At 43.5% G+C, this 20,060-nt stretch overlaps 1 protein-coding gene across 10 annotated transcripts in view; it reads left to right on the top strand.

Moving 5' to 3' along the window:
- Nucleotides 1-20,060, top strand: part of LOC135547355 (guanine nucleotide exchange factor DBS-like) — a 68,925-nt gene that overhangs the window by 6,135 nt on the left and 42,730 nt on the right. For 5 of the 10 annotated variants that reach the window (XM_064976317.1, XM_064976307.1, XM_064976311.1 and 2 more), the window contains exon 1: nucleotides 10,558-11,341. The exons of 2 other annotated variants lie outside the window; for them this stretch is intronic. In XM_064976317.1, the coding sequence (XP_064832389.1) occupies nucleotides 10,744-11,341 (598 nt within the window). In that variant the 5' untranslated portion in view covers nucleotides 10,558-10,743. Of the gene's footprint in view, nucleotides 1-10,556; nucleotides 11,342-20,060 lie in introns of those variants that run through there. 3 more of the 10 variants (XM_064976310.1, XM_064976312.1, XM_064976309.1) reach the window with 2 other exon arrangements.

Here is a 20,060-nt window from a genome sequence, read left to right on the forward strand (position 1 = left end):
CGAGGGCCCTCACCTCCTCCCTGTAGGCCGTCTCGTCGTTGTTGGTAATCAAGCCTACCACTGTAGTGTCGTCCGCAAACTTGATGATTGAGTTGGAGGCGTGCGTGGCCACGCAGTCATGGGTAAACAGGGAGAACAGGAGAGGGCTCAGAACGCACCCTTGTGGGGCCCCAGTGTTGAGGATCAGCGGGGTGGAGATGTTGTTACCTACCCTCACCACCTGGGGGTGGCCCGTCAGGAAGTCCAGTACCCAGTTGCACAGGGCGGGGTCAAGACCCAGGGTCTCGAGCTTGATGACGAGTTTAGAGGGTACTATGGTGTCAAATGCTGAGCTGTAGTCGATGAACAGCATTCTCACGTAGGTATTCCTCTTGTCCAGATGGGTTAGGGCAGTGTGCAGTGTGGTTGAGATTACATCGTCTGTGGACCTATTTGGGCGGTAAGCAAATTGGAGTGGGTCTAGGGTGTCAGGTAGGGTGGAGGTGATATGGTCCTTGACTAGTCTCTCAAAGCACTTCATGATGACGGAAGTGAGTGCTACGGGGAGGTAGTCGTTTAGCTCAGTTACCTTAGCTTTCTTGGGAACAGGAACAATGGTGGCCTCTTGAAGCATGTGGGAACAGCAGACTGGGATAAGGATTGATTGAATATGTCCGTAAACACACCAGCCAGCTGGTCTGCGCATGCTCTGAGGGCGCGGCTGGGGATGCCGTCTGGGCCTGCAGCCTTGCGAGGGTTAACATGTTTAAATGTTTTACTCACGTCGGCTGCAGTGAAGGAGAGTCAGCATGGTTTGGTAGCGGGCCGTGTCAGTGGCACTGTATTGTCTTCAAATCGGGCAAAAAGTTATTTAGTCTGGCTGGGAGCAAGACATCCTGTTCTGTGACAGGGCTGGTTTTCTTTTTGTAATCCTTGATTGACTGTAGACCCTGCCACATACCTCTTGTGTCTGAGCTGTTGATTTGCGACTCTACTTTGTCTCTATACTGACGCTTAGCTTGTTTGATTGCCTTGCGGAGGGAATAGTTACACTGTTTGTATTCGGTCATGTTTCCGGTCACCTTGCCCTGATTAAAAGCAGTGGTTCGCGCTTTCAGTTTCACGTGAATGCTGCCATCAATCCACGGTTTCTGGTTTGGGAATTGCAGTGCAATTGCGATTGCGTTGTCTGTGGACCTATTGGGGTGGCTGTGGTGAAAGAGAGCCCGCAGGTTTTGGTAGCGGGCCGTGTTGGTGGCACTATATTGTCCTCAAAGCAAGCAAGGAAGTTGTTTAGTTTGTCAGGGAGCAAGACATCGGGGTCCGCGACGGGGCTGGTTTTCTTTTTGTAGTCCATGATTGACTGAAGACCCTGCCACATACCTCTCGTGAGCCGTTGAATTCCGACTCTATTTTGTCTCTATACTGACCCTTAGCTTGTTTGATTGCCTTGCGGAGGGAACAACTACACTGTTTGTATTCGGTCATATTTCCGGTCACCTTGCCCTGATTAAAAATAGTCACTGTGGGTACAACATTACCAATGCACTTGCTAATAAACTCGCTCACTAAATCAGCGTAAACATCAATGTTGTTGTTCGACGCTATCCGGAACATATCCCAGTCCACGTGATCGAAGCAATCTTGAAGTGTGGAATCAGATTGGTTGGACCTGAGCAGGGGGTTTCCGGTTTTAGTTTCTGTCTATAGGATGGGAGCAACAAAATGGAGTCGTGGTCGGATTTGCCGAAAGGAGGGCGGGGGAGGGCTTTGTATGCTGTTTGTTTGTGTGTGTGTCTTGTATGCTCTGTGTGTGTGTGTTTTGTATGCTCTGTATGTGTGTTTTGTATGCTCTGTGTGCTTTGTATTCATTTTTAGATTTTTTATTTGACCTTTTATTTAACTAGGCAAGTCCGTTAAGAACAAATTCTTATTTATAATGATGGCCTAGGAACAGTTGGATAACTGCCTTGTTCAGGGACACTATTGGTTAGAGCCTGTAAGTAAGCATTTCACTGTAATGCCTACACCTGTTGTATTCGGCACACATGAGAAATAAACTTTGATTTGATTTGAGAACAACAGATTTTTACGTTGTCAGCTCAGGGATTTGATCTTGCAACCTTTCGGTTACTTGTCCAACGCTCTAACCACTAGGCTACCTGCCGCCCCAATTGTGCGTGCGTGTGTGTGTGTTTTGTATGCTCTGCGTGTGTGTGTTTTGTATGCTCTGCGTGTGTGTGTTTTGTGCGCTGTGGGTGTGTGTTTTGTATGGTGCGTGTGTTTTGTATGCCGTGTGTGTTTTGCATGCCGTGTGTGTTTTGCATGCTGTGTGTGTTTTGCATGCTGTGTGTGTTTTGCATGCCGTGTGTGTTTTGCATGCCGTGTGTGTTTTGCATGCCGTGTGTGTTTTGCATGCCGTGTGTGTGTGCTCTTTGTGTGCTCTGTGTGCTGTGTGTGCTTTGTGTGTGTTTTGTATGCCGTGTGTGTGTTTTCTATGCAGTATGCGCGTGTATTGTATGCAGTGTGTGCGTGTTTTGTATGCAGTGTGTGTGTGTGCGTGTTTTGTACGCAGTGTGTGTTTTGGACGCAGTGTGTGTATTTTGTATGCCGTAGATTTGTGCTCTGTGTGTGCTTTGTGTGTTTTGTATGCTTTGTGTGTGTGTGCTTTGCGTTTTGTGTGCCGTGTGTGTGTCTTTTGTATGCAGTGTGTGTGTTTTTTGTTTGCCGTGTGTGCGGTTTTTTGTATGCCGTGTTTGTGTTTGTTTTGTATGCAGTGTGTGTGTGTTTTTATATGCAGTGTGTGTGTGTTTTGTATGCCGTGTGTCTGTGTTGTATGTAGTATGTGTGTTTTGTATTCAGTGTGTGGGTGTGTGTGTGTTTTGTATGCAGCGTGTGTGTTTTATTTTTTATGTGTGTGTTTTGTATGCAGTGTGTGTGTGTGTGTGTGTGTTTTGTATGCAGTGTGTGTGTGTGTTTTGTATGCAGTGTGTGTGTGTGTTTTGTATGCAGTGTGTGTGTGTGTGTTTTGTATGCAGTGTGTGTGTTTTGTATGCTGTGTGTGTGTTTTGTATGCTGTGTGTGTGTTTTGTATGCTGTGTGTGCGTTTTGTATGCTGTGTGTGCGTGTTTTGTATGCTGTGTGTGCGTGTTTTGTATGCTGTGTGTGCGTGTTTTGTATGCTGTGTGTGCGTGTTTTGTATGCTGTGTGGCGTGTTTTGTATGCTGTGTGTTTTGTATGCTGTGTGTGTGCGTGTGTGTTTTGTATGCAATGTGTGTGTTTTGTATGCTGTGTGTGTGTGTGTGTGTGTGTGTGTGTGTGTGTGTGTGTGTGCGTGTATGTTCGTGTGTATTGTGTGATGTGATGGTAGATACTGAGGAATCAGTCATGGACAGTTGAGAGATTCACGCCTATTAGCCCCCAGGTTCTTCCATACCTTATTTTTTGGGCCAAGACTGGCTCACATAGAGGAATACTTGGCTGTGTGTTTCTCTAGGGTGGGCAATTCCAATCCTCGATGGCCTGATTGACTCCAAAAATCACCTAATCATGATCTTCAGTTGAGAATGACATGTGATTAATTAGCTGTGTTTGCTCGGGATGGAGAAGAAGTGTGACACCAATCAGGCCCCCGAGGACTGGAGTTGTCCACCCCTGACCTAGACGATTCACCTGTCTCTCTGGTTTTTGATGAGATGTCTTGTTTTTGTCTCTCTTTTTGTGGTCTGTTGTTAGGGAGAATGTGACTTCCCTCTGGCCATCAGAGAGAAATCGTGCCAACATTCACAGAGAGGAGGGAGGGAGGGAGTGGGGGAGAGAGACCTACAGCAGCAACTAGATCTTCTGCACAGATTCTCAGACCTGGGCCCTGACAGTAAATCTCAGTAAGACAAAAATAATGGTCTTCCAAAAAAGGTCCAGTTGCCAGGACTACAAATGATATCTATACACCATTGCCCTAGAGCACTCACAACTATACATACCTCAGCCTAAACATCAGAGTCACAGACAGACCTGGCTCTCAAGAGAATACAGGCTATGCGCCCACAAAATTAGCTGTAAACTGAGCTGCACTTCCTAACCTCCTGCCAAATGTATGACCATATCAGAGACATTTCCCTCAGATTACACAGATCCACAATGAATTTGAAGACAAACAACATTTTTATAATCTCTCATATCTACTGGGTGAAATACCACAATGCAATCACAGCAGCAAGATGTGTGACCTGTTGCCGCAAGAAAAGGGCAACCAGTGAAGAACAAACATCATTGTAAATACAACCCATATTTATGCTTATTTATTTTCCCTTTTGTACTTTAACTATTTTCACATAATGTGACATTTGAAATGTCTTTTATTCTTTTGGAACTTTTGTGAGTTATCTTTACTGTACATTTTTATTGTTTATTTCACTTTTGTTTATCATCTACTTCACTTCACCTGTTTATCATCTACTTCACTTTGGCAACGTTAACATATGTTTCCCATGCCAATAAAGCCCCTTGAGTTATAATGTTGTAACATGATCTGAAACCAGTCAAGCATGTTGTAAACCCCATGAGCAGAACTATTAACTAGAATTACTAAGCTTTTCACTGTCATGCACAAAATCAACCATTATTCAGATGGACACCGTAATAAACCAGATTAGTGACCCTAATATAAAAAACAGATGAAACCGTGCCACCATGTCTATGGCCCACTATGTGTAGACTAAACTAAATCCTACCTCCGTTATAGCAGGCTGTACTACCGGCCTGTCTCTATAGGGCTGTCCAAAGCTTCACACACACGCACCTACGGTGCATGCCCACTGGCCCACCTACGCACACGTATGCGTATACGTGCGCTCGGAACAATCACGCACAACGATGCCACCTCTCTGTCTCATGATCTACACAGTAGCATATTCCAATAGATAATGGCCAGTCAGTGTTTCTGTGATCTAGATGTGTCAGTGTGGATGTGGATTGACTAGAAGTAGGTCAAATCAGCCAGTTAGGAAATCGAGGTGAGGACAGAAGTGATTGCTGCCCAACATCTCTGCCCCCTCTCTGCTGATTACAACACTTTATATTCCTGATGAGCTGAGAGTCTATCTGCAGCGAGATGCAGTTTAGACCAGAAATCACATAAAGAGCAATCTGAGCTCAATCAGCAAGGTCAGTGCTGTCTGCAGCTTGAGTTGAATTGTACAGTGCAGAACACACAGTATCTCTCTCTCTCTCGCTCTCTGTCTCCCCTCCAACAGGGAGTGTCTCTGACAATCTTCCTGGTTTGCTGGTTGCATGATTTGAGCCAGCTTGAAAACCCAGCAAGGTCAGCTTTGACTCCTGTATCTGTGGTTTATGACCAGCAGGGTTGCCAGGAGCCTATGCTTGTTTCAGATCAGTGTTTCTCAACTTATTCCTAGTTGACTGCCAGGGTGTTCACATTTTCATTCTACCCCAGCATTCTGTGTGTGTAGAAGAGAGACAGCAGATGGGAGGAGGTAGAGAATGAGGGGTGAAGCTCAGCTACATGACAAATGAGGGCTGCGGGAGGGAGGGAGGGAAGAGGTGTATGGAGTGGAGGTGTGATGGAGAGGTGGAGACAACAGTGGTGGTGTCTTGTCTATCCTTCTCTACAATGTTCTCATCAGTATGGGAGAGAGAGGCACTCCTCTCACCTTTTCACAGCCTGCAGTAGCAGCCACAGTCTGTTAACCTGCCTGCCTGTTGACTATCACTGCATCTCTGCACACTAACCTATTCCAAGCTTATATGCCTAAACGAGGTAGACACTAACCGGCTGCCATTTCTCCTCATTATCTATTTACATCAAGAGATGGAGAGTCTGCCAATATAAACCAGCTCCCTCACTCAATGACTAGCCACTACACTCATCTAGATTTAAATCCTCTAGCAGTCCAGAGCTTTCATTGAACTATTGAGCCATGTGTGATTGCTGGCATATCTGATTTGTGTTTGCATTTAAAAATGTTTAGAACGGTACACCATGGAACAAGGGATAGACTTGAGAGAGATTAGTGGTAGAAGCAATGGCTGATATAATTAGCCCCAGCAGAAGGGGATTTGTGCTTAAACGGCTGCCCTCTCTTTCTACCCCTCCTCTTCTCTCCTCCTCTCCCTCTGTTCTTCCCCCTCTCTCTCTTTCTCTCTCCTTTAAGTGTTTATGCTTCACTCTAGCTCGGTCGTGATGAGGAGTGTGTGAGTGTGTGTGTGTTCAGTGCCGGGCCCACTGCACTTTCTGAAATCAGTCTTGGCTAAGGCATGAGTGACAGACGAGGACTTAGCTCTGGGGCTCGGCTCTGCTTGGATTGAACTGGACTCCTGTTTCTGGCTGACTTATCTCTACACTATGCATTCACATCTCTACACACAGCCTGCATGTGAGTGTGTGCTGAATCACTCCTCTGAGTGATAGTACATTGCAACTGATCTGGACCAGAACCAGTCACTTACCTCTTGGAGTGTGTATCGGCGCGGTCTAACTGGGTCCGGGTCGGGGTACCTCTGGATGTGTGGGAGCAGCGCGGTCCATCATGTCTGTCCATGAGTTTCTGCGGGAGGGGGCAGGCGAGGTGCCCTCCCGGATCATGAACAGACTGAGTCAGATGATCCAGAGCCTGGACATCTCTGGACTGGCCTCCCCCTTCACCCCCGAAGCCAGCCGAAGAAACTCCTGGAGGGACTGGAACGGTAGGAGAGAATGTGTTGTGTGGGATGGAGGGGAAGGAATGTGGGGTGAGGTTAAGGCGGGGGGTGTTCTGTGGGTCCTTTCCTCTAGGGATGAGGTTCTGGAAGGATTTCTTTAGGGCAGTGAGCCCAGATCATCACACACAAGGTTTCCTGTGGGCTTCTCTGCTCCATACTGGGGGGTGTACACTCGCTCGTGCAGGCATAGAATACAAACCCAAAAGTCACTCTGGGACCCATTTTAAAGGTATAAAAGAAGGCAGCCAAGCAGTAGTCTCATTAGATGGACAATACACAGTAGTCTCATCAGATGGACAATACACAGTAGTCTCATCAGATGGACAATACACAGTAGTCTCATCAGGTGGACAATACACAGTAGTCTCATCAGGTGGACAATACACAGTAGTCTCATCAGATGGACAATACACAGTAGTCTCATCAGATGGACAATACACAGTAGTCTCATCAGATGGACAATACACAGTAGTCTCATCAGATGGACAATACACAGTAGTCTCATCAGATGGACAATACACAGTAGTCTCATCAGATGGACAATACACAGTAGTCTCATCAGATGGACAATACACAGTAGTCTCATCAGATGGACAATACACAGTAGACTGAGCAGTTGCTGTAGTTGCAGAAGTAGAGGTTGTTGTAGCAGTGACTCAGAAGTGATACATCACAATTAGGGAGATCATTAGCATAGCACAGCATAGTGTTAGAAGCAATACAAGTAAGCTATTGTGAGGGCATTTTTATAGTAGTTGCACAGTGGGGGGTAGGTTATTAAAGTGCATGCTGTAGCGTTAGCAATAGCATCAGTAGAGGACCTCCAGAGTCTGGTCTTCAGACAGGGGGAGACATGCTGAGGAAGCCCAGGAGGAGCCCTCTGGGGTGGGGTAGCAGCGGTGTCGAAAAGCTACCTCTGGTGCCACTGAGATCGTGTGAGTCGGTCATTGGTTCTGCTCTGGGCTTAGGTGTGTGTGTGTGTGTGTGTGTGTGTGTGTGTGTGTGTGTGTGTGTGTGTGTGTGAGAGGCTACACTGCATGTATAACCTTGCCTTGCTGTAATGTATTCAGCCTTGCTCCATGACTCTTGTTTATGTGTGCCAGTCTATTCCTCCATGAAGGTCTTGCAGACATTTAGCCCTAAGTGACTGAGTCTGGATCTCACTAAATGTCACTGTTCATTGCAACCTCTTGCTCTGCCTAGTACTCAACGTTATGGGCTGTATGAAATGGAAGGGGCTGATGTGTGGCTAGTGTGTACTGTACTTCTGTATGTCTCCTATCTCTTCTAAAAAATCTCCCCCTCTCCCAGCAGCTCTGTTAAACCCATTATCTGGGAGTGAAAGCCAGACCTTATGTTTACCCCCTGAAATGGCTCCCTGGGTTTCTGAGCACTATGTTGTAGGGTAAAGGGACAAATACTGTTGTCACCTCGGCTTTCCTTCCAAGGTTCATCAACAAAGTAAGACTTTGCCCATAATGAGTCTCTCTCTTTATCGCCGACTGAAGGTTGTGAAATGTCAGGCTTTTCTACATCAGTATTGACAGGTATCTGTTGCAACCTCACTCCACACACAAACTGTACTGATTGGTCTATTTGTATCCATCATTAAATACTCTCTATATCGCTCTTATTGAATAGTGCTGCATAAGTGTGGTATTCTCTCTCTCTCTTTCTCATTTTCTCCCTCCCTCTTCACCCTTCATAATTGACTCTTCATTATTCACTCTTCATTATTCATTACTTCATTATTCACTCTTCATTATTCATTACTTCATTATTCATTACTTCATTATTGACTCTTCATTATTCACTCTTTATTATTGACTCTTCATTATTGACTCTTCATTACTTCATTATTCACTCTTCATTATTCATTACTTCATTATTCACTCTTCATTATTCATTATTCCCTCTTCATTATTCACTCTTCATTACTTCATTCTTCATTATTCATTACTTCATTATTCCCTCTTCATTATTCATTACTTCATTATTCACTCTTCAATACTTCAATACTTTATTATTCACTCTTCATTATTCATTACTTCATTATTCACTCTTCATTACTTCATTATTCATTACTTCATTATTCACTCTTCATTATTCACTATTCAATACTTCATTATTCACTCTTCATTATTCATTACTTCATTATTCACTCTTCGTTATTCATTACTTCATTATTCACTCTTCGTTATTCATTACTTCATTATTCACTCTTCGTTATTCATTACTTCATTATTCACTCTTCGTTATTTATTACTTCATTATTCACTCTTCATTATTCATTACTTCATTATCCACTCTTCATTATTCACCCTTCATTATTTATTACTTCATTATTCACTCTTCATTATTCATTACTTCATTATTCATTATTCACTCTTCATTACTTCATTATTCACTCTTCATTATTCACTCTTCATTATTTCATTCCAAAGCTTAAATACCTCCGTAGTCCACCACACTCCTCTTTCCTCTTCTCTCCCCTCTCTCTCTCCTCAGAAAGTGGGAGCATCTGAGCAGTATAACTCTTGTGGCATACATGTCTCTGGCTTTATGCCCGACACACTAATAACCTTAACCACCCTCAGGTCAGCGAATGCAAACACACACGTCTCACACACAAACATTCATATGGTTGTATAGCATATGACACCTAACTGTTTTACTGCTACAACACCTGTATATAGGGCCAGATAATAGTCTGATCATTGAAATAAAATGGGCAAGAATTGTCTAATTTGTGGTAGAATGGCATCATTCCACATGCCATCTATCAATAGGGTCAGAATAACTATATTTAGTCAGAACTGTCTCTGTCATTGAGAGGTTAAATTAAGAATCAGGTCTTTAAGTGGTTTTGTAAGAATTAAGTCTTTGAGTGAGAGTGGAGATAGTTAGTTAGAATATACTCTTTCTTTGAATGGTGCTGTTGGAATGCAGTGTGTGAATGGTTAAATGGTAAATGGTGCTGTTAGAATGCAGTGTGTTAATGGTTAACTGGTGAATGGTGCTGTTAGAATCCAGTGTGTGGATGGTTAACTGGTGAATGGTGCTGTTAGAATCCAGTGTGTGAATGGTTAACTGGTGAATGGTGCTGTTAGAATCCAGTGTGTGAATGGTTAACTGGTGAATGGTGCTGTTAGAATCCAGTGTGTGAATGGTTAAATGGTGAATGGTGCTGTTAGAATACACTGTGTGAATGGTTAAATGGTGAATGGTGCTGTTAGAATGCACTGTGTGAATGGTTAAATGGCGAATGGTGCTGTTAGAATGCAGTGTGTGAATAGTTAAATGGGACTAGGGTATTTGAATAGAGTCTTTGTCCTGCTGAGATAAGGTAGGACAGGGCGGTAGGCAGGACAGGAGGAGAGGCCATGCTCTGTTAGTGCAGGTAAATGAGGACATAGAAATGAGCCCTGGGCCTTAATTCACAAAGTCTCAGAGTAAGAGTTCTGTTCTAGGATCAATTTGGCATTTCAGACCATAATGAATAAGATAATGGGACCTGTTGCTAGATCCTAGCACTCCTACTCTGAGATACTTTGTAAATACAAGCCCAGAGCTGTGATCCCTGTGTACCTGCGCTGACTTGGGTAGGGGGACTAGTATACACATGTCCAGGTATGAGTGTTTCAGGCATATAACTACAATTACAAATACTATGTCTATGGTTTCAGATGCAGAGGCAGACCCAGTTTAGCTCATGTAACAGATGACATGAAATGTCATATACTGAGGTAAACACACATGAGTTACATGGGCAGGTATAGGAGAAAATGGTAATGAGCAGGGAGGGTCAGCTATTGTCCTGTAGTGTAGAAGTTAGAGGAGGTAACCTGAGGTGGGAAGAGGAAGTCAGGGCAGGGTAATGCCTGAGTGACACGCTGCAGACTATAAATCACCGACAGCCTGAGAGCGAAGAGGGAGTGTGGGAATGAGAGCAGGAGGGCAGAGGTAAAGAGTGGTAGGGCGGAGGTAGAGATAGCGAGGGAGCGACACAGAGGGAATGCAGCAGTCCTGCCTGAACGGAGCTGCATGGAACTGGACCTAAAGGAGCGGAGACAGGGATTCTTGGAAGAGGGGAAGGGGAGGGGGGGAACCACAGAAAAGGAGGGGAGAGAGGTGTCAGAACTAGGAGGAGAGGAGGAGGAAGAGTGTGAGGTAGAGTTGGACTCAGGACTGTGTGTAGAGGGGGAGTCAGAGCGGAGTGTAGGACAGATGGGGCTAGACTCAGGGGAACGAATAGAGGGACAGAAGGAGCAGGAGGATCATTGGCTTAACATGGAGGGACAGCTAGAGTGTTTACCTGGACGTCAGGGAGAGTTAGAGTTAGGTTTGGACTCTAGGTTGACAGGGGAGAGCATGGAGGAATCACACATGAAGGAACTATCAGATGTATATTCATGGGAAAAGATGAAGAGAGGGACAGAGATAGATAAAAGGATAGAGGTAGAGGGGGAGAGGGTGGAATCTCGCATATGGATGGGGGGAGAGACTAAGGACAAAAGTATGGAGGAAGAGTTGAAGTTGCGTTTAAGGCCGATGAAGGAGAAAAGAGGGATGTCTGTTCGTATTTCCCTGGAGGAGGTGGAGAGATACTACCGTTTCTCCCGTTGCTGCTACTGGCTACAAAGTGAGTGTTAGAGCATAGCTCTCTCTCTCTGATGCTCTCGCTCTCTCTTGCTCTCTCGCTCTCTTTCTCTCTCCCCATCTGGCTTACTTACCATTTCTCTTTCCCTATCTATCTTTCTTTCTCATCAACTAAATCTCTCTCCCTATCTGTCTCGATCCCTCTCTATTTCTGTCTTTTATGCGAGGGTTCTATCTTCTCTCCCCCATTTAATGTGAATCCCTCTCTACAGACTGTCTTGTTGGACTGTATTGTAGATGATAATGAAATGGCCGGATGTATTTTCTATCCACTGTGGCCATGGAAATCCACTGTTTACATTCAACATTTCCTTCAGTATTAATTCAAAGTTTTCAATGGGCTGCATTTAAAATCAAGTTAAAGAAATATGTAAAAAAAAGAAAAAAGAAAAAAAAATATTTTTTTTTGTGCAAAGGAATACTTTGAGTCATATATATATATAGTTTTGGAAAGTCGGTTAGGACATCTACTTTGTGCATGACACAAGTAATACTTCCAACAATTGTTAACAGACAGATTATTTCACTTATAATTCACTGTATCACAATTCCAGTGGGGCAGAAGTTTACATACACTAAGTTGACTGTGCCTTTAAACGGCTGGGAAATTTCCAGAAAATGATGTCATGGCTTTAGAAGTTTCTGATAGGCTAATTGACATCATTTGAATCAATTGGAGGGATACCTGTGGATGTATTTCAAGGCCTACCTTCAAACTCCTCTTTGCTTGACATCATGGAAAAATCAAAAGAAATCAGAAAACGTCTGGTTCATCCTTGGGCGCAATTTCCAAACGTCTTAAGGTACCACGTTCATCTGTACAAACAATAGTACGCAAGTATTAATACCATGGGACCACGCAGCCATCATACCGCTCAGGAAGGAGACACTTTCTGTCACCTAGAGATGAATGTACTTTGGTGCGAAAAGTGCAAATCAATCCCAGAACAACAGCAAAGGACCTTGTGAAGATGCTGGAGGAAACAAGTACAAAAGTATCTATATCCACAGTCAAACAAGTCCTATATTGACATAACCTGAGAGGCCGCTCAGCAAGGAAGAAGCCACTGCTCCAAAACCACCATAAAAAAGTCAGACTACAGTTTGCAACTGCACATGGGGACAAAGATCGTACTCTTTTGAGAAATGTCCTTTGGTCTAAACAAAAATAGAACTGTTTGGCCACAGTGACCATCTTTATGTTTGGAGGAAAAAGGGGGATGCTTGCAAGTCGAAGAACACCATCCCAACCATGAAGCACAGGGGTGGCAGCATCATGTTGTGGGGGTGCTTTGCTGCAGGAGGGAATATTGCACTTCACAAAATAGATGGCATCATGAGAAGGAAAAGTATGTGGATATATTGAAGCAACATCTCAAGACATCAGTCAGGAAGTTACAGCTTGGTCACAAATGGGTCTTCCAAATGGACAATGACCCAAGCATACTTCAAAAGTTGTGGTAAAATAGCTTAAGGACAACAAAATCAAGGTATTGGAGTGACCATCATAAAGCCCTGACCTCAATCCTATAGAAATTGTGGGCAGAACTGAAAAAGCATGTGCGAGCAAGGAGGCCTACAAACCTGACTCAGTTACACCAACTCTGTCAGGCGGAATGGGCCAAAATTCACCCAACGTATTTTGGGAAGCTTGCGGAAGGCTTCCTGCAACGTTTGACCCTAGTTAAACAATTTAAAGACAATGCTACCAAATACTAATTGAGTGTATGTAAACTTCTGACCGACTGGGAATGTGGTGAAAGAAATAAAAGCTAAAATAAATCATTCGCTCTACTATTATTAAAATAAAGTGGTGATCCCAACTGACATAAAACAGGGAATGTTTACTAGGATTAAATGTCAGGAATTGTGAAAAACTGAGTTTAAATGTATTTGGCTAAGGTGTATGTAAATTTCCGACTTCAACTGTGCCCCATTCCGAATAGGAAGCATAGCTTTTGACCAGAGCCCTATAAGGGATCAAAGGTAGTGCACTATATGGGTGACCGTGTGTGAGAATACGATTTTGAGACGTAGCCATGGTGCTGTAAAATATCTACACGAGGAAGCCAAAGGAACAGGATCAAGAGACCTGAATATGAATCAATTTGACTATACAGAAGAGGAACCAGATGCTGTGAAGCAGTGGGTTATTTTAAAACTGTGTTGGATGAGCTTCTCTATAGAATCTTTGTCATCATACTGGACTGGAAAAGATAAATGTTTTTGAGCTTTAAATTGAGTTCACATGTTTTATGGCTCTCTGATTGGTGGATGACCCCATAAGGACTGTATTCCACATCTGGTGTTTACCCAAGCTACTAGTAATTACTCTAGGTAATGAGTTTTTGGTGATGGTGTACAGTAAAATAAGGTTAAAGACTAACAGAAACATGTCTTTCACTCTCAAATACATCATCTACAGGTACAAGACGATACAGTGCATTCGGAAAGTATTCAGACCTTGACTTTTTCCATTTTTTTAAGTTACAGACTTATTCTAAAATATTATTTTTTTATCGTCATTCTATACACAATAATGACATAGCGGGGGGGGGGGATTTGGAAATGATTACAAATAAAAGGCCTTTATGGTAGAGTGGCCAGACGGAAGCCACTCCTCAGTCAAAGGCACATGACAGCCCGCTTGGATTTTGTCAAAAGTCACCTAAAGACTCTCAGATCACGAGAAACAAGATTCTCTGTTCTGATGGAACCAATATTGAACTCTTTGGCCTGAATGCCAAGCGTCACGTCTGGAGGAAACCTGGCACCATCCCTATGGTGAAGCATGGTGGTGGCAACATCATGCTGTGGGGATGTTTTTCAGTGGCAGAGACTGAGAGTCTAGTCAGGATCGAGGAAAGATGAACGAAGCAAAGTACAGCGATATCCTTGATGAAAACCTGCACCCATGACTGTGTGGCCACACAGGCCTCCAACTCAATCATTAAGTTTGCAGACGACACAACATTAGTAGGCCTGATTACCAACAATGATGAGGCAGCCTACAGGGACGAGGTGAGGGCCCGGAGTGGTGCCAGGAAAGAAACCTCTCAGTCGATGTCAACAAAACAAAAGAGCTGATCGTGGCCTTCAGGAAACAGCAGAGGGAGCACGGCCCTATCCACATTGACAGGACCGCAGTGGAGAAGGTGGAAAGCTTCAAGTTCCTCGGCATACACATCATTGACGATCTGAAATCGTCCACCCACACAGACGGTGTGGTGAAAAAGGCGCAGCAGCGCCTCTTCAACCTCAGGAGGCTGAAGAAATGTGTCTTGGCCCCTAAACCCTCACAAACTACCTGTACAGGTGCATCAAAGCTGGGACCGAGAGACTGAAAAACTGCTTCTACCCGGTTACGCAACCCTGCACTATAGAGGCTGCTGCCCTATACACATAGACTTGGAATCCCTGGCCACTTTAGTAAGGGAACACAAGTCACTTAATGTTTAAATAATGTTTACATACTGCTTTACTCATCTCATGTACTGTATTTTAGTCAATGCCACTCCAACATTGCTCAATCTAATATTTATATATTTCCATTCTTTTACTTTAGATGTGTATTTATTGTTGGGAATTGTTTTTAGATACTACTGCCCTGTCGGAGCTAGGAACAGAAGCATTTCACTACACCCGCAGTAAGATCTGTCAAATGTTGTGTATGTGACCAATACAATTTGATTTGATTTTGAATGCTCAGGACCTGAGACTGGGTCTAAAGTACACATTCTTACTTTAGACCCAGGACAACAACCCTAAGCACACAGCCAAGACAACGCAGTAGTGGCTTCGGGACATGTCTCTGAATGTACTTGAGTGGTCCAGCCAGAGTCCGGACTTGAACCCGATCGAACATCTCTGGAGAGACCTGAAAATAGCAGTACAGCGATACTCCCCATCCAACCTGACAGAGCTTGAGAGGATCTGCAGAGAAGAATGGGAGAAACTCCCCAAGTACAGGTGTGCCAAGCTTGTAGCGTCATACCCAAGAAGACTCAAGGCTGTAATCACTGTTGAAGGTGTGTCACGCCCTGGTCTTAGTATTTTGTGTTTTCTTTATCTATTTGGTCAGGCCAGGGTGTGACATGGGTTTTTGTATGTGGTGTGTTTAGTCTTGGGGTTTTTTCACAGGTATTGGGATTGTAGTTTAGTGGGGTTTTCTAGGTTAGTCTATGGCTGTCTGAAGTGGTTCTCAATCAGAGGCAGGTGTTTATCGTTGTCTCTGATTGGGAACCATATTTAGGCAGCCATATTCTTTGAGTGTTTCATGGGTGATTGTCCTTGTTCCTGTTCTGTGTTGTTTTACACCAGTATCGGCTGTTTTCGGTTTTCACATTACGTTTGTTGTTTTTGTATTTGATTCTTGTTTCCATTGTTTTCATTAAACATGAATCACAATAGCCACGCCGCATTTTGGTCCGACTCTCCTTCGCATATAGAAGACCGTTACAAGGTGCTTCAAAAGAGTACTAAGTAAAGGGTCTGAATACTTATGTAAATGTGATTTTTCTGTTTTTTTATTTGTAATATATTTGTAAAATAAAATCCAAAAACCTGTTTTTGCTTTGTCATTATGGGGTATTGTGTGTAGATTGATGAGGGGGGAAACTATTTAATCCATTTTAGAATAAGGCTATAATGTAACAAAAATGTAAGGTTTCTGAATGCTTTCCGAATACACTGTACATAATGTATTTACTGTAGCTCAAAATACTTCTTATATATCCAAACCGGCCTCAAAAACAGCATCTAGCAGAAATCCACTCTTTTTGCGTCACTTGTTATGTCATTGTGACATCATTACCGATACTGGCAGACGTTTCCAGAGGCAGAGAGAAAGATAGAGGTCCCAGATCTCTCTAAGGGTTTCTGTATCCACAGATAGATAATATTTCTACGTATGTGTCTTTGCTCCTGGTGGGAATCATCAACTGATACACCTGCTGCCAACCACACCCATTGTAAAGGCCCTGAAGGCTTAATAATGTATTGTTCTGTGTAGATGAAGGGACGAGAGAGGGGAAGAGATAGGGAGGACAAGAAAGAAAGGGAGACGAGGTAAATGGGGAAAACAAGAGTGAGGGGAGGAGGAGGGAGAGATGATACCTCTGTGGGACCTGCCAGGGGTGTGATGGGTGTGTGTTGGTTGTGTGAGAGGGTGCCATGCTCACTGTGTGAGTGCCCCTGAGCAGTCGGTGGATAAATGAAAGCTGTTACGTCTGTCTGTGTGATATTGTCAGCAGCTGCTTGACTAACGCTAAGACTGTCCAATCACCTTAGGGCATAAGTAACCAATATTGCCAGGGAAGAAACCCTATATCACAGAAAGTGACAATCACATGGGTGTATACAGTACTTAGTTAGTTTCAATCTTGTGAGTTTCCCGCATAACTTCTGTTGTTCCTGTTCCCCTAGTCTCTACTCTCCTCAGGTTGCAGCTTTGAAGTCTCATGATGAAAGGAAGAAGCTTACGTCTCTCTCCAATGATCAATCGCTTAATACCATCAACATCTGTTAGCAGCCACTGAGCCACACAGTGGACAGAGTCACCTGTCTGAGTGGGGTGATCGGCTCATATAGCAGTAACAGGAACCCTGCTTTAGATCAATAGTCATTTACATGTACCCAGTAGAATTGACCCAGAGAAAAAGTAGCTCTGACCTCTCAGCTCTGCTTCCTGTTGGGATGGTGAGATGGAGTGTCTAGACTGAACAGTAGTAGGTGATGGTTCTAGTGGGATCTGTATGGTGTGAGAGAGGTTATAGGTCTCTGATCTCTACTTATCGTTCCTATGTGTTAGTGTGTTTGGGGTGCTGTGTAGATTCATGTGCTATAGATTAGTATAATCTCCATGGATCGCCTGGCCTGCTGTCACCTGCCACCCTAAACACGGGCATATGTGCTGCTCTCTCTGTGATGTCACAAGCATTATGTGCACATGCACATACAGTACCTTTGTGATGTCACTGAACAGTCTTTTTTAACGAGAGCTGATCTCCACTCAGCATATAACTGAATACAATTGCACTAGAATTGTTTATTTTTAAAATTATTTTATTATTCTATTGATATTTTTTGTATGTTTTAGCCTTTTCTTGTTAATACCTGTGTTTTGTTAGACATGTTTGATGTAGCAATGTAAGCTGTGTATTTTTGTATTATGAATAAAAATGTATTAAATAAATAAATAATTGATCTCCACTTTTCATTGTGTCACAGACATGTTTACCGGTAACAATGCGCGGTTCTCTATGTGATGTCACCTACAGTGCCTTGCGAAAGTATTCGGCTCTCTTGAACTTTGCGACCTTTTGCCACATTTCAGGCTTCAAACATAAAGATATAAAACTGTATTTTTTTGTGAAGAATCAACAACAAGTGGGACACAATCATGAAGTGGAACGACATTTATTGGATATTTCAAACTTTTTTAACAAATCAAAAACTGAAAAATTGGGCGTGCAAAATTATTCAGCCCCTTTACTTTCAGTGCAGCAAACTTTCCACAGAAGTTCAGTGAGGATCTCTGAATGATCCAATGTTGACCTAAATGACTAATGATGATAAATACAATTCACCTGTGTGTAATAAAGTCTCCGTATAAATGCACCTGCACTGTGATAGTCTCAGAGGTCCGTTAAAAGCTCAGAGAGCATCGTGAAGAACAAGGAACACACCAGGCAGATCCGAGATACTGTTGTGAAGAAGTTTAAAGCCGGATTTGGATACAAAAAGATTTCCCAACCTTTAAACATCCCAAGGAGCACTGTGCAAGCAATAATATTGAAATGGAAGGAGTATCAGACCACTGCAAATCTACCAAGACCTGGCCGTCCCTCTAAACTTTCAGCTCATACAAGGAGAAGACTGATCAGAGATGCAGCCAAGAGGCCCATGATCACTCTGGATGAACTGCAGAGATCTACAGCTGAGGTGGGAGACTCTGTCCATAGGACAACAATCAGTCGTATATTGCACAAATCTGGCCCTTATGGAAGAGTGAGCCATTTCTTAAAGATATCCATAAAAAGTGTTGTTTAAAGTTTGCCACAAGCCACCTGGGAGACACACCAAACATGTGGAAGAAGGTGCTCTGGTCAGATGAAACCAAAATTGAACTTTTTGGCAACAATGCAAAACGTTATGTTTGGCGTAAAAGCAACACAGCTCATCACGCTGAACACACCACCCCCACTGTCAAACATGGTGGTGGCAGCATCATGGTTTGGGCCTGGTTTTCTTCAGCAGGGACAGGGAAGATGGTTAAAATTGATGGGAAGATGGATGGAGCCAAATACAGGACCATTCTGGAAGAAAACCTGATGGAGTCTGCAAAAGACCTGAGACTGGGACGGAGATTTGTCTTCCAACAAGACAATGATCCAAAACATAAAGCAAAATCTACAATGGAATGGTTCAAAAATAAACATATCCAGGTGTTAGAATGGCCAAGTCAAAGTCCCGACCTGAATCCAATCGAGAATCTGTGGAAAGAAATGAAAACTGCTGTTCACAAATGCTCTCCATCCAACCTCACTGTGCTCGAGCTGTTTTGCAAGGAGGAATGGGAAAAAATTTCAGTCTCTCGATGTGCAAAACTGATAGAGACATACCCCAAGCGACTTTACAGCTGTAATCGCAGCAAAAGGTGGCGCTACAAAATATTAACTTAAGGGGGCTGAATAACTTTCCACGCCCAATTTTTCAGTTTTTGATTTGTTAAAAAAGTTTGAAATATCCAATAAATGTCATTCCACTTCATGATTGTGTCCCACTTGTTGTTGATTCTTCACAAAAAAATACAGTTTTATATCTTTATGTTTGAAGCCTGAAATGTGGCAAAAGGTCGCAAAGTTCAAGGGGGCCGAATACTTTCGCAAGGCACTGTATCTTAAATTTTCAGCATGGGACTCTGCTCTTCTGTGACGTCACAAACCTTTCACATTCTTAACCAAAGCATTCAACTGTCTTCATGGTGTCACTTTGTTTACATTTGCATCTAAACGGTTACATTATAATGGGGACTATTTATTGTGATGTCACCAGCCCAGCATGTTTCTCTGTGATGACGCAGCATGTTGTGTGAGATGTGTCTGTCTGTGATGCTGTCTATAGAGAGGGATGTACCGTAAACCCATCCTGTCCGTCACACACACACACAGAATTGAGTAGGCTGACCCAGGGAATTATTTCCCCTCTCTCCAGACAGAGAGGTGTGTGTTAGGCGATGTTCCATTACACTAGGTGAACATGATAGGACAGTTGAGGGAAAGACCTACACAACACTCTTCCTTATCTTCTGTCCTGACCTAAAGGATCAGTTCAGCTGTTGTTCCTGATCATTTTTCACTGTATCCTGTGTTCACACTCATGTGACTCTGACACGGGACACGACCACATTACATTTACATTTAAGTCATTTAGCAGACGCTCTTATCCAGAGCGACTTACAAATTGGTGAATTCACCTTCTGACATCCAGTGGAACAGCCACTTTACAATAGTGCATCTAAATCATTTAAGGGGGGTGAGAAGGATTACTTATCCTATCCTAGGTATTCCTTGAAGAGGTGGGGTTTCAGGTGTCTCCGGAAGGTGGCGATTGACTCCGCTGTCCTGGCGTCGTGAGGGAGTTTGTTCCACCATTGGGGGGCCAGAGCAGCGAACAGTTTTGACATCAAAGGGAGCATGAAT

This window comes from Oncorhynchus masou, chromosome 10, assembly GCF_036934945.1.
Source record: "Oncorhynchus masou masou isolate Uvic2021 chromosome 10, UVic_Omas_1.1, whole genome shotgun sequence".
NCBI lineage: Eukaryota > Metazoa > Chordata > Actinopteri > Salmoniformes > Salmonidae > Oncorhynchus > Oncorhynchus masou.